We start from the raw sequence: 12,554 nt of genomic DNA, 5'->3' as shown, positions 1-12,554 counted from the left end.
CACATCTTGATTTCATAAGGCCCTATAGTTCTGGTCCAGTTAACAACCTCAGTTTGTGGGCTCCCACCACATTCTTTTTACTTTTGAGGTTTCCTCCTCTCTGTAAAGAAACTGGTTCAAACTCTGATTTTAAATTGTCCATAAATTAGTGTCCATAAATTACCTGGGCACTTTGGTCAATGTCTTCTAAGATTCTTATACCTGGTGATCTTAGATGTGACATAGGTAATAAACAAAACCTGCAAATTACCCATGTTCCTGGCAGGTGCAACTCACTACCACTACTTTTGAACTGGTAGGAATTTTCTCCTCTGTCATCATTCTTAAACTGCTATAAATGTACTCGAGTCAGGTTCCATGGCTTCAATCCAGATACAATTATTTGCATTACTTTACTGCTGAGCAGAGTAAGGGATTGTCTACACATTCAGAGCTGTACTGGCGCAGCTGCACTGATGCAGCTGTGCCACTGCATTTAGTGAAGATGCTGTCTACACCAACAGGAGAGTTTTGTAGGTACTCTATCTCCCCGAGAGGCAGTAGCTGTGTCAACAAGAGAAGCCCTCCTGTCAACATACCACTGTCTACATTGGGGGTTAAGTCAATATAACTGCATTGCTCAGGAGCATGCAACATGGTTATACTGATATAAATCTGTAGTGTAGACTAAGCCGAAGTCTTACTTATTGGATCACTATTCTGAAAGCTAGCTATTCCATAAGACTTTCTTGTAACATAATATCCAAAGACAGGTCCAGAAAACTGTGTACTAGTTTAATGTTTTGAGATGGTATATTTCAAAAGATCAAATCTTTATATAGTCTATATGCAGATGTATGTCATTGTTACTTGTTTCTGTAGTCATATTTCAGGCTTTTTTGACCTCTGTCACCAACTGTGATTATTTAGAACATGGGTTCTCAAAGTGGGGATTGTGACCCCTCAGGGGGTCGCAAGGTTATTGCATGAAGGGTCCTGAGCAGTCGGACTCCACCCCCAAACCGCACTTAGCCTCCAGCATTTATGATGTTAAATATAAAACCAGTGTTTTTAATTTATAAAGGGGGTCACACTCAGAAGCTTGCTGTGTAAAAGTGGTTACCAGTACATTGAGAACCACTGTTTTTAAAAAGTGCCAACACTTTTCTTTAATCTATTCCATTTATCCCTCCTCGGTTTAATCATAGGGCTTCTCAGAATGGGCAGCAATATCTTGTAGCGAGCTCAGTTTATTTAAAAACCTCCCCTAACTTATTTAATGCTTTTTCTATAAGAATAAGAGATACTACTGTAAGTTAAAATAGCATTCAGAACAAATAAGTAGTTGCTGTGATTGTTATAGGGATGCTCTGTGGTGGCAAATGGGGAGGTGACCACAGAGGCAATCTTCCTACTAGGATGTGGTCCAAACTTTGACAAAGTTTGAGAACCTCTGTCTTAATATGTTAAAACAGAAAGAATTTTAGAAAGAGTTGTAGTGATATAATTTAGTTTTTGCTATTCTATCTGTCTATTTTTGCCATTTCTTTTAGCAATCAAAATTTAAAATTAGTTTATTGGTCAGTTTCATTTTAGCTATTGAGTCAGTTTCTCGCCTTTAACTTTTGATTCTTGTACTTTCTGAAACATTTGGGTTCCAAACATTGCCATGGAATGTTTGTTTGAAAACAGTTTGTACTGGAATTTAATGAACAGAGGAACAATGGACTATTTCTGCTTTCCTTCCACTTTGAAAAATCTTTTATGGTAAAGCCTGAATTATGGGCCAAATTTGTTCTTACATTGTCTCTTTAATGAGAAATTCACAAAGGCATACACACTAACATAAGTACTGCATAAATAAAAGTTACACATTCATAAGTGCGTTCCATGAAGTATGATGAGATAATGGTTCCATATGAGACAGTTGCATGCACACCAAATTAATGGAACCCAAGATAGGTTTATGGTAATCCAGTATACCTTTCAAGGAGGCTCAGATCCTCCATTAGGAAGATTCTGATTTGATTATTCCATTGGCTTAATAAATAACAACAATAAAATATCTAGCTGTCATAACATCTGTAGATCTCAGTCATTTATAAAAGTATGGTATGATTGCCTCTATTTTACAGATGATAAAACTGAAGCACAGAGCTGAAATGACTTGCCCAGGGTCACTTAGTAGGCCTCTGGCAGAGCCAGGAATAGAACCTAAGTCTCTGGAGTTCAGTGCCACTGCCTTATCCACTAGGCCATACTGCCTGTGTAACAGACGCTCTAAATGCTTGTCGTCTTTTCTTAAATTATTTTCTAAAAGTTTAGTGAATGTATTCTTTGTGAAAGGTGCTGCACTGAGAGCCTTGCATGCTGAAATCCTCTATTTGCCCACAGAGCAAGGACAGTAGTAGCAGTGCAGTGTATTCCAGCCCCACCCCATAAATGGTCTCAGTCCATATTCATGCTCCCTACACTTTGAGGGGTGGAAGAGGAAGAAATGGGCTGGCATTAAGTTGACTATATCAGCTATACACTAGCTGAGGATCCCCCCCATATCAAGGGAAACTTAATTACCCTGATAGGGATAGCTTCTTGGCCTGTTTGCACTGCTGTTGTGGAGGTCAAGATCTGGTGCATAATCTTTCAGTCATACATTCCAAATGTGCATTTAGCACCATCTAGTTTCCCATTTTTTATAAAAAGCAAGAATATTTAAATGCAGAATAATGATAATGCAACATCATGGTGCATTGTTTCTGTTTCCTGACTTGGATGAATTTAAAATCTCAACCACATTCTAATTAAATTAAGGTGGTCGTTTGGTTTTGGAGAACTTCCTGCTTAACTAGGGAACATAACTGAACAGAGGATTTAAGTTGATATTTGATAGGAGGAGTGAATGAGTTGTGTCCAGTGAGCGTCTGAGACTCTATTCCAGTGGTTTTCAACCTGTGGCCTGTGGGCTGCTTGTGGCCCAGTCCGCACAGAGCGGTGGCCCATGTGACATCCTCAGGACCATACAGATAGTATTGGATGTGGCCCACATAACACATTCTGGGCCACATACGTGGCCCACAATGGTAAATAGGTTGAGAACCACTGCTCTAGCCTCTGTATGATGAAGTACATACCATGAACGTTGCACATTGCTTCATTTAACATCTCTGAAAAAGTCATCTTATAAAGTGAAAGCCCTCGGCTATTGCTGTGTTGTTGTTTTTTTTTAATAAGAGGACTTGTATCCAATAGAAGTGCTCATCCTTTCAGGGGAGGAAGTCAGACCTCTAGACTCCTGCTAATTTTGGATTCTGCGTCTTTTGAAAAACAAGTTTGGCTCTGTCCAGGGTGCTGAATAGCCTTTGAAGGTAATAGACATGCTTGTGAACTGTGGGAGATTAACTTTAGTGTAAACAAAGTGTGTTATAAGGGCAAGGTTACTCTTACTTAAGACTGTATACCTGACATCCCTAGCCACCAAATGGTTCATGTCTTGAATGTGCTAATTGTTTTCATATGGAAACTGTGTTTAGCTTTATATATATCCACTGTTAAAAGTATAATAAAAATCAAAACAGATATAAAAAGTAAAAAAAAATGCAGGTAGCTGTATCCTTTTGAGATAAGCTTTTCAAGTGCCAAGAATTCTCACATTAAATGTGTAATTTCATAAAGGTGAAACTTATAAACAAATACATAAAAATAACAGATTTAATATTGATCTTCCGTATTTTGTTTGTCTTTAGATAAATGTTGCAAGCCAGGTGTCAGTCTGACACAATTGATTCTAGAAAACATAAATTGATGTTCAATCTGTGTAGATCACTTTCATTTTTGACAAATACAATGTCTTGATTACTTATTGGACAGTAACACTTGTGTGCTACTTAATTATTTCAGTAAAAAAGGTTGTTTTTTTCCAACAGTTATAGATTATAAATTCCGGTACTTACTTAGTGGCCGACTGCCTCTTATGATACTGGCTTGCAGCCACACTCAAAATGATTTTGAATGGACAAAAATGAAGATGTAGTTCAGCAATATGGCTGCTGTACTAGAGTTGTGCTTTTGACTGGTCAAAAAATAATTGGTCAAATATTGGTTTTAAAAAAAGTCTAATATTATAAAGCACTGGTTTATTATAGCAATAACAACAGTATAGAAAAAGAGTAATGTCATGTCTACACTACAGCCCTAAGTCAACCTTTGTTAGGTTGACTTACAGCCATCGCAGTAATTACTGCAGTGGCTGTTGTCCACACTACCCTCCTTCTGTTGTTGGAGCATGTCCTCACCAGGAGCCCTTCCACCAACTGAAGAGGGGCAGCTTTGGGGGCTGAGAGCCAGGGCTCTCAGCTCCACCCAGCTCCCTATTGGGAGCCCGGCTGCCCCCCTGGGCTCTCAGTTCCTGGCTTCCTGCTGGGAACAGAGGGCAGCCACCTGGACATCTCTGTTCCCTGAGTGGGGAGCTGGGGGCAGCCAAGCTCTAGCTGCCTGGCTTTCATGTCAGTTTCACAGAAATTGACAGGATAGTTAACAACCGACACTGCATCACCCTAACTACACTGATATAAGTGCTACACCTCTTCTGGAGTTGGAGTTATGTCGGTGTAGTAAGGCATTAACATCAGCAGGACAAGGCTGTAGTGTGTACACTGACATAATTAAGTCAACATAAGCTGCCTTATATCGACCTAACTTTTTATGGTAAGCTCTTTGGGGCAGAGACTGTGTGCTTTAATTTGCTTAATGTGCTTTGTAAACGCCAGGTACATTGATGGCCTGCTATACAAACAAAGACATACCTACCTACAGTGATTGTTCTAGAAGATTCAAGCCAATCAAGATGTTCAGCTTTAAATAGCTCACTAATGTCCAACAGGTAGCATTAGAATGTAGATAAGTGAGTGGTCAAGACATTTAATTAGGCTTACTTACAGATAGCACCATGAAACAATGAAAAAGGTGGGTTGCTGCCTACATCAGGGCATTCTTGCTGGAATATTTGAGAATGGTCAAGTAACAGGCAGGCAGTTGACCAGCTTGCCAAATGTATGCTATACTGTGCTAATTGGGTTGGGTATTTTGAAATCCATGTTGGTGGTTATTCAAGAAACAACGTGGTGACTTTCATTTCCTGCTCCATTTCTAACAACTAAGTTAACAAACAGCTATCTGAGCAAGAGAGAAACAGTACTAGAATATTTAACTCCTGTCGTTTATGTATATTGAATCATTTGCATTTCTTTGAATTCTTTAAAGCTAGGACTCTGCAGTATTTATTAGGGAGGATGACTTGTTGATTTCATAGTGCTGCGTGCTAAGTATGTTAATTGGCAGTGTCTGGCACGTACAAAGGAAAATGGCTGAATAATGATGTGTGAGAGCTGCAACACAAATATTTGCTGATATCCTGATGATAAATGCTTGGCCTAGTTTTTTAAAATCTCATGGTTTACTGTACTGTTTTTATAAGAAGTGAGTTTTGGGTGCACTTATGGATCGTTAGGCTAATACACCCTATCCAGCTCATGGGAATGCCATGTCATAGCCTGCTGGCCAGTAAGGAGCAGGTATCAGCGGATCTGCCCTGGTTTACTTGCCCTCCAAGGCTAATGAGCTCAGACTGCTTGGATTTGAAATCAGTTTTCCTTCTCCTGGATGCTGTTGGTTCATGGCGTCTTATTATATAATATTCAGTGTAACTCACATGGGTTTCCTCACGATGGGTTACCCCCTTGCAAGATGCACCTCTATTCCCTTCTATCCCCATGCAAGGATTTTTTTTAATGAAGTTTTTAAATTGTAAATTAGCTTAAGTAAAAATAATACCCTTAATTGTAAATAGGTAGTCCCTGTCTCCCATGCATCCTACTAAATAACGTCCGTGTTCTGATAGTGATAGATTCGTACAGCTTTAAAATGTAACCTGAGAACTATGCTTCAGCATAATAAGAGAAATATTAATTGGACTAGTACTCAGCTGAGCTAAATGTGTAATCCTAAACTTAAACTTATATGAATGTATATCTTAATCATCAGCTTCAGATAGAAAGTCTGATATCCCCATTTCTGTTCTGTAGCATGTGTGTGGGTGGCATTGTCTTTCAGAGTCATTCTGTAGCCTTGATCCTCCAATAGATCTGCCCCAAAGAGACTCTTATGCCTGCCTAGTGTCTTACTGAAGTTAGTGGGCCTCTCTATAGGCAAAAGGATCTGCTCACTTGGATCTGATTTTAATGGGTGGTTGAGGGTAAATGGCTTCTGTATGAACTCTTAGCATGTGTGAGTGATCCATATGGGGGTGGGGGAGATGTTGTGGAGAGAAAGGAATGGAAACAGTGTTATGGTAGTGTGTTGGTATATCTCATCAGAAGGCGCACATTTTTAAGTCAAACTTCTTATACTTCATGGGACCTTATTTTTGTAGGTGCATAAATTCTCTGCATATGTTCAAACAACTATATTAGCACAAGTTAGCAATGGTAATGATAGAGTTGGCAAAGGGATGGTTTTAAATATTAATGAAATGTTCTAAGTTTTCATTCTTAAGATCTTAAACATGCTCTTACATGTGCTATAGTGCTTGCTTTTTTCTTTAAAAGGCAATCAATAAGACTGCTTATTCAGGCAGTCTTAGAGCAAATTAATGTGTCTGTTAATTGATTAATCAGTATTACTTCAGTTCTAACTGTATGCAGTTTGAAAGGGCCTAAGAATAGTCATTTAGAAATTGTTAAATATATATGTATTGTATTTAATAAAACTCTGTCTGGACTACTAAGTGTAATGCCATATAGGAAAGTACATATATCTGTTAGGAATTAAATTATAATTTTAAGTCTGTTATGCATTAGTAGGACACTTAACCAGTAAGGGTTTGCCTACACAGGGAAATTTACCCGCAGAACTGTAGTGGTATAATTATAGTTATAACTCCCTGTGTGGACACACTAATTCAGGAATAAGAATACGGACTAAGAGTGCCTTTTTCTGGTATTGCTTAGGGTCATTTTGAAATTTTCCCATGTAAACAAGCAATAAGTTACTGATAATTTTTTTTCTTATTAGCTGGAGATACAGATGATCCACCAAGAATTACGCAAAATCCTGTCATCAATGGGAATGTAGCTATGGCCGATGGACACAACAACACAGAAGAAGACATGGAAGATGGTAAGTAAATATGACATGAAAGTATTGTGAGCAGAGCTTGTTGTTTATTTTATATTTGTAGCATGCCCAGCGCAATGGTATCATGATTAGGGCCTCTGGGTGGTGCTGCTCTAGTAAAACTGATTTTAAAAAGTTCTAATAATGATGTTATTTCAGGAAAAGGGTTATTGCTTCCCCATGGAGAAAATAAACAATATCTAAATTTCTGTATGGGAATTCCTTTTTAGAGTAGTCATTCTTCAAGATTGGCGATCCCAAAAGCTATCAGCAGAAAAAATAAGCATGTTGTAGATGGCTGTTCATTTTAAATCTTGCCAGAGTGTGATATTATGTATGATCTTTAAAATTTATCATGCACCACTCATTGTGAGAAATACAGTGCATTAAATTACTTTGTGCCATACCTGCAACTGTCCCAGCAGGTATTTCCAGTAGAGTGCACATTGTGATCCCCATGTGTTTTGCTAAGTAGTCAAGTAGGGGCTGTAGACAACTTTTATAAGTTTTATACAGTGGTAACACTTCTTGGTCCAAACCGTTATAACAGCAAATGCTCTGTTCGTGGGAACTAGTTGGGAACTTCGGCTAGTGCAAAATGCAACTGTTGGCTTATTTACAGGTATTTCCTGTTGGGTGCATATTACATCCGTAGTCTGCATTGATTTCTGATTCATCTGAGTGTAATTCAAGATTTTGTTTTGACATATAAAACCTTTAATGGTTTGGATACTGACCACGTTAAAGAGTTGTGCTCTGTGTGGTGGCAAGAAGAGAAAGCATTTTGGCTGAAACCATAACTGGCTGATAGTTATGTCAAATGAGTGTTACCGGTGGTAGTAAAGGGTTATTTAGTATTGCCTTAGAGAAGATGATAGCACAGGCTGCAGAGAGAGGGGAATAAATATTCTTGATCTTTAGCCAAATAGCACAAAAGGGATTCAAAGAATTTATATAAAATTATATCTTTCATATGTACATAGCAGAATAAATCAAGCAAAAGAGAGTTAGGTTTAAAAGAGGCTAATTGTGACCACAGCTAACAAGGAAGGCTGATACTCAGATAAACTACTTCCTCTTCAGTTAAAATAGCTTTGACTTTGCGTGACTGCTATAGGAAATGGTTCTGAAGGCAGGAAAGAATAATCTTTTAACTAAAAGCATGGACAAATCCGACAAATAAAATACATGCCAGCAATTTGCGCATTAAGGATATTTCCTAATAAAATCTCTCTTTTTTTGGTCATATTTATCAGTCTCTGTCACCTGCATTACATGGTATAATAAAACATGGACAGTGCAGTAGATTCTTCCCAAACACCTCAGGTATAGGGATGTAGACTTCTTCAAGAAGATTTTACTCTTTATTTTTCTACTAATAAAAAGTGTGTGAAGTAAGTGTTGTCCTGGATTTGAAAGGACAGAACAAATGTGTGAGGGAAAAAGTAGCTTCATGATACAAAAGCTCTATCCTGTTCTCATAAATCAGGGGCATTACATGATATTGACCAAGCTGAGAGGCATTCTCTTACACATTCTAGAATAAGTGCACACAGAAAATATATGACTCTTCTACCGAAAAGAGTTTTATTTCAGGACTCTGTTGTTTAGGCTTTCTGCAGCATTCTTAAAGACACTGGTGAGATTGACAATCCCAGGAATGTGTGTTACTTTCATTTACTAGATGATCTTTTAATATCAGTTAGCCAAAGAGGTCATTAATAATGTCTTACAGTAGAACCTCAGAGTTACACACACCTTGGGAACAGAGGTTATTCTTAACTCTGAACAAAATGTTATGGTTATTCTTTCAAAAGTTTACAAGTGAACATTGACTTACTATAGCTTTGTAACTGTACTATACAGAAGAAAAATGCTGCTTTTAACCATCTTAATTTAAAAGAAACAAACACAGAAACAGTTTCCTTACCTTGTAAAAAATTAAAAAAATAACTTAATTTTTTAGTAGTTTACATTTAATACAGTACTGTACTGTATTTGCTTTTTATTTTTTCTGCTACTGTCTGATTGTGTAATTCAGATTCCAAAAGAGGTGTGTAGTTGACTGGTCAGTTCGTAACTGAGGTTCTGCTGTAGTTTCTCTGAGGATCGATGGATTAGCAACAGTTTGATCCAACTCTTACATGCCATTATAGTGAAAGGAAAAGCCTTTCTGTCCAGGGAAAAAGTCATCAGGCTGTAGGAATTATTGGAAGAAGTGCAATATAAAAACAGGTACTCTGAGATCACGGACATACTTGAGAACGATAGAGTTTATATGCAGGTGCTGCCGTGAACCAGGTTATGTAACAATACAGTCTTTGTGACTATTTAAAATGTTACACATTCTTCCTGATTGGTAAAACTTTTCTTTATGCACCCCTGGTTCTGTATTTTTGAAATGTGTATTGTGCGGTGAAGGATATCTTCACATTATTAAGTTCTATTTTAGTTGTCTTATATTTTTGTTTTACAGACACAAGTTGGCGATCAGAAGCAACATTTCAGTTTACAGTTGAGCGTTTCAACAGGCTCAGTGAGTCAGTCCTCAGTCCTCCTTGCTTCGTACGGAATTTGCCGTGGAAGATTATGGTGATGCCACGACTATATCCAGACAGACCACACCAAAAAAGTGTAGGATTCTTTCTTCAGTGCAATGCTGAATCTGATTCCACGTAAGACCCTTTAAATAATTAATGTGCAAACTTATATATGACATTATTTAATTGTATTGCAAGACCAACATCTGGTAAAATTATTTAATCTAGTTTTTTCTACAGAGGAGGAGAAGTTTACAAGCTTTTCAGTCTCTGAAGATCTTTCTACTTCTCATATACTCTTTGCTTCCCACCTTCAAATCCCCACATCCCAATGCTGATCCTTCATTTAGGCCTACTTGACCAGAAATCCCTGATGGAACTCATCCATCCTTCTCTTGGACTGCTCAGAGCAATGAGAGGAGCTCTCAGTCAGGATGGAGCACACTGCCTCAACAACGTTGCCAGCCTGCTGGCCTGGAAAAGGAAGATTTGTCCCAATTTTGTGCTAAAATGCTACTAAACATCCCCATAATCAATCTGAGCTATAAATCCATTTCTGTGATACAGCAGTTGCTAGGTAAATTAAGCAGGAAAAGCATTTGTTGCTGGTATATTTTAAAACAATGGCTTTCTGCCCTTCCACAGTCCCATGGTATTAGAAAGAAACTTTGTGTGGGCAGGTTATTTCATAATTGTACATTACACAAGTTTCCTTCGTCTTTCTCTGAAACATCTGGTGCTTCTCACTGTCAGTGGCAGGATACCAGAATAGAAGAATCACTGGTCTGATTGACTATGGCATTTTTTATATTCATAAATGTTGCCTGTCAGAATACAGCTGTACCCGAGAACTCAGACATTCAGTGCCACCCCAAGTCTGAACAGAAGGAGGGAAGAACCGTGCAAGAAAAGTAAACTTGTCCAGCAAGAAAAGTAATGGCTTCCTGAAGAGGAAACCCAGTCATTTCCAGAGTAGGCATCATAAATATGTGATTTTATCCACACCAGCCTTAGCAGTTTGATCACCCACTGTCAGCCACAGTAAGCAGTGGCTCACACCCCCAGGGAATGATCCCTTAGATAATTTGTGGCAGAGCACATTAAACCAACTCACCTGACACTCTAATAAAAGAAATCTGCATTTGTAAAGACAAGATACTCTCTGTGTTGAGAGAGACAACGTTCCCCAGCCTTTGGCAGTTGTTGGACAAAATGTTTGATTTGTAAGTAGCAGGCCCACCAGTTTATTGGGGAAACTTTGTAGAGAGCCATACCTCACCTTGTAGAGTTTGAGTTTCTGACATAGGGAGTGTGTGTGGGGTAAGGCGGAGAGGCGGCAAGGGTGTGTGAAGGGAAAAAAAAAACAGTGAAACCATTGCCTCTTTGCTGGGTGGTCTCCTGAGACTGCATTGATACATGCTGCTTTGTGGAGGAGCAAGTTTCCTGTCAAGTGCAATGGATTCATTCTTACATGATGTATCACACCACTTCTGGTTCAGTCTGAGTGATGGCAGTTTCTCTTCCACATTGTTTCTTGGTTTTCGTTTTCTCTTGAAGTAGAGGTGTTTTTCATCTCGCATACCCTACATAGGTATGGTATACCATGCTTGATGTGAATAGTTAGCCACAGTGATTTCTGACAAGAAACTTCAGGAGACAGCGATTTTTCTCTCGGTTACTATTTCGTAGCAATATTAACAAACACTTTCCTAAAAGACTTCTGACCTTGCTTAAGAGAAAACACTGTCATCCTTTAAAAAAATCCTAGGAGGAATCAGCTAAGACAGTGTGTAGCAGTTGCTCTCAGAGACGGACATAATCTAAAATCACATTCCTGAAAACAGTATGGGCGCTTTAACAAACATAACTTTGTACAGTGTGACTCACAAAAACCGGAGATTAATTCTTACAATGCTCCTGACAGCAGTTAAACGAGATTAAGAATCTAGTGAGGAACAAAGGTGAAGTAGACATCTGTGTACAAATATGGACTTGATGTATCAAGTAAAATTTGTAAAAGTGTTTTCTATTACTGAAGAAAACAAAATTGAAATTTGTTTCAAGTGTTATCTTTTAATTTTATAGGTCATGGTCTTGCCATGCACAGGCAGTTCTCAAGATAATAAATTACAAGGACGATGAAAAATCATTCAGTCGTCGTATTAGTCACTTATTCTTTCATAAGGAGAATGACTGGGGCTTTTCCAACTTTATGGCATGGAGTGTAAGTAACAATATATTAGTTTTATAATAATGGGCTGTTATTGGGTTGGGAGGTCAGACCAGTCCATGCACTTGATCTTCTAATACTGCCTTAGATGCTTTATTTTTAAATTTCTTCCTACAAGTGTTGTCTTAGTGTCTGAATGATGCTTGTGGTATCAGTAGATTTCATACTGAAGATACCTTGAAGTGCTAATACCTCATAGTGCATATTCCTTTTAATTATTTTACCTGGACTTAATGACCCACATAAATATTCCATCATTCCTTCATTGACCCATCTTTACTAATACTTCACTTAATAAAAATCGTTCCACCAACTTTCTTTTAAATCTTGTTGGTCACGATCACTGTCATTTAAGAGCAGTCTAGGTTTTCTTGCTCATTTCCCATGTTCTCTGCATGTGTACAGACATTTTAAATTAATACTACTCTTAATGTTCATCTTAAATTGAGACAGCTTTTTAAGCATTATGGAAGTCTGGGGCCTTAATTTTTCTCTTTTGCCTGGAATAGTTTCCTAAATTAACTGCTTTAAGTCAAAACAAAGCTTTTGATTACTGATCCTATTATCCACAGGGAATTGAAATACTGTTGCAAAAACTATAAAAGCCAGAAACAAAATTTTGCATTGAGACATTT

At 38.1% G+C, this 12,554-nt stretch overlaps 1 protein-coding gene across 4 annotated transcripts in view; it reads left to right on the top strand.

Annotated features, from left to right (window-relative positions):
- The window catches only part of USP7 (ubiquitin specific peptidase 7), a 130,917-nt gene that overhangs the window by 54,389 nt on the left and 63,974 nt on the right, over positions 1–12,554 (top strand). For 3 of the 4 annotated variants that reach the window (XM_044979430.1, XM_044979431.1, XM_044979428.1), the window contains 3 exons: positions 7,048–7,152; positions 9,626–9,824; positions 11,775–11,913. In XM_044979430.1, the coding sequence (XP_044835365.1) occupies positions 7,048–7,152; positions 9,626–9,824; positions 11,775–11,913 (443 nt within the window). Of the gene's footprint in view, positions 1–3,246; positions 3,345–7,047; positions 7,153–9,625; positions 9,825–11,774; positions 11,914–12,554 lie in introns of all 4 variants that reach the window. The other variant, XM_044979432.1, reaches the window with a different exon arrangement.

The sequence above is a fragment of the Mauremys mutica genome, chromosome 11 (genome assembly GCF_020497125.1).
Source record: "Mauremys mutica isolate MM-2020 ecotype Southern chromosome 11, ASM2049712v1, whole genome shotgun sequence".
NCBI classification, from domain to species: Eukaryota; Metazoa; Chordata; order Testudines; family Geoemydidae; genus Mauremys; species Mauremys mutica.
Note: the sequence above shows the minus strand (reverse complement) of the source record. Positions and strands in the feature narration are given on the sequence as shown.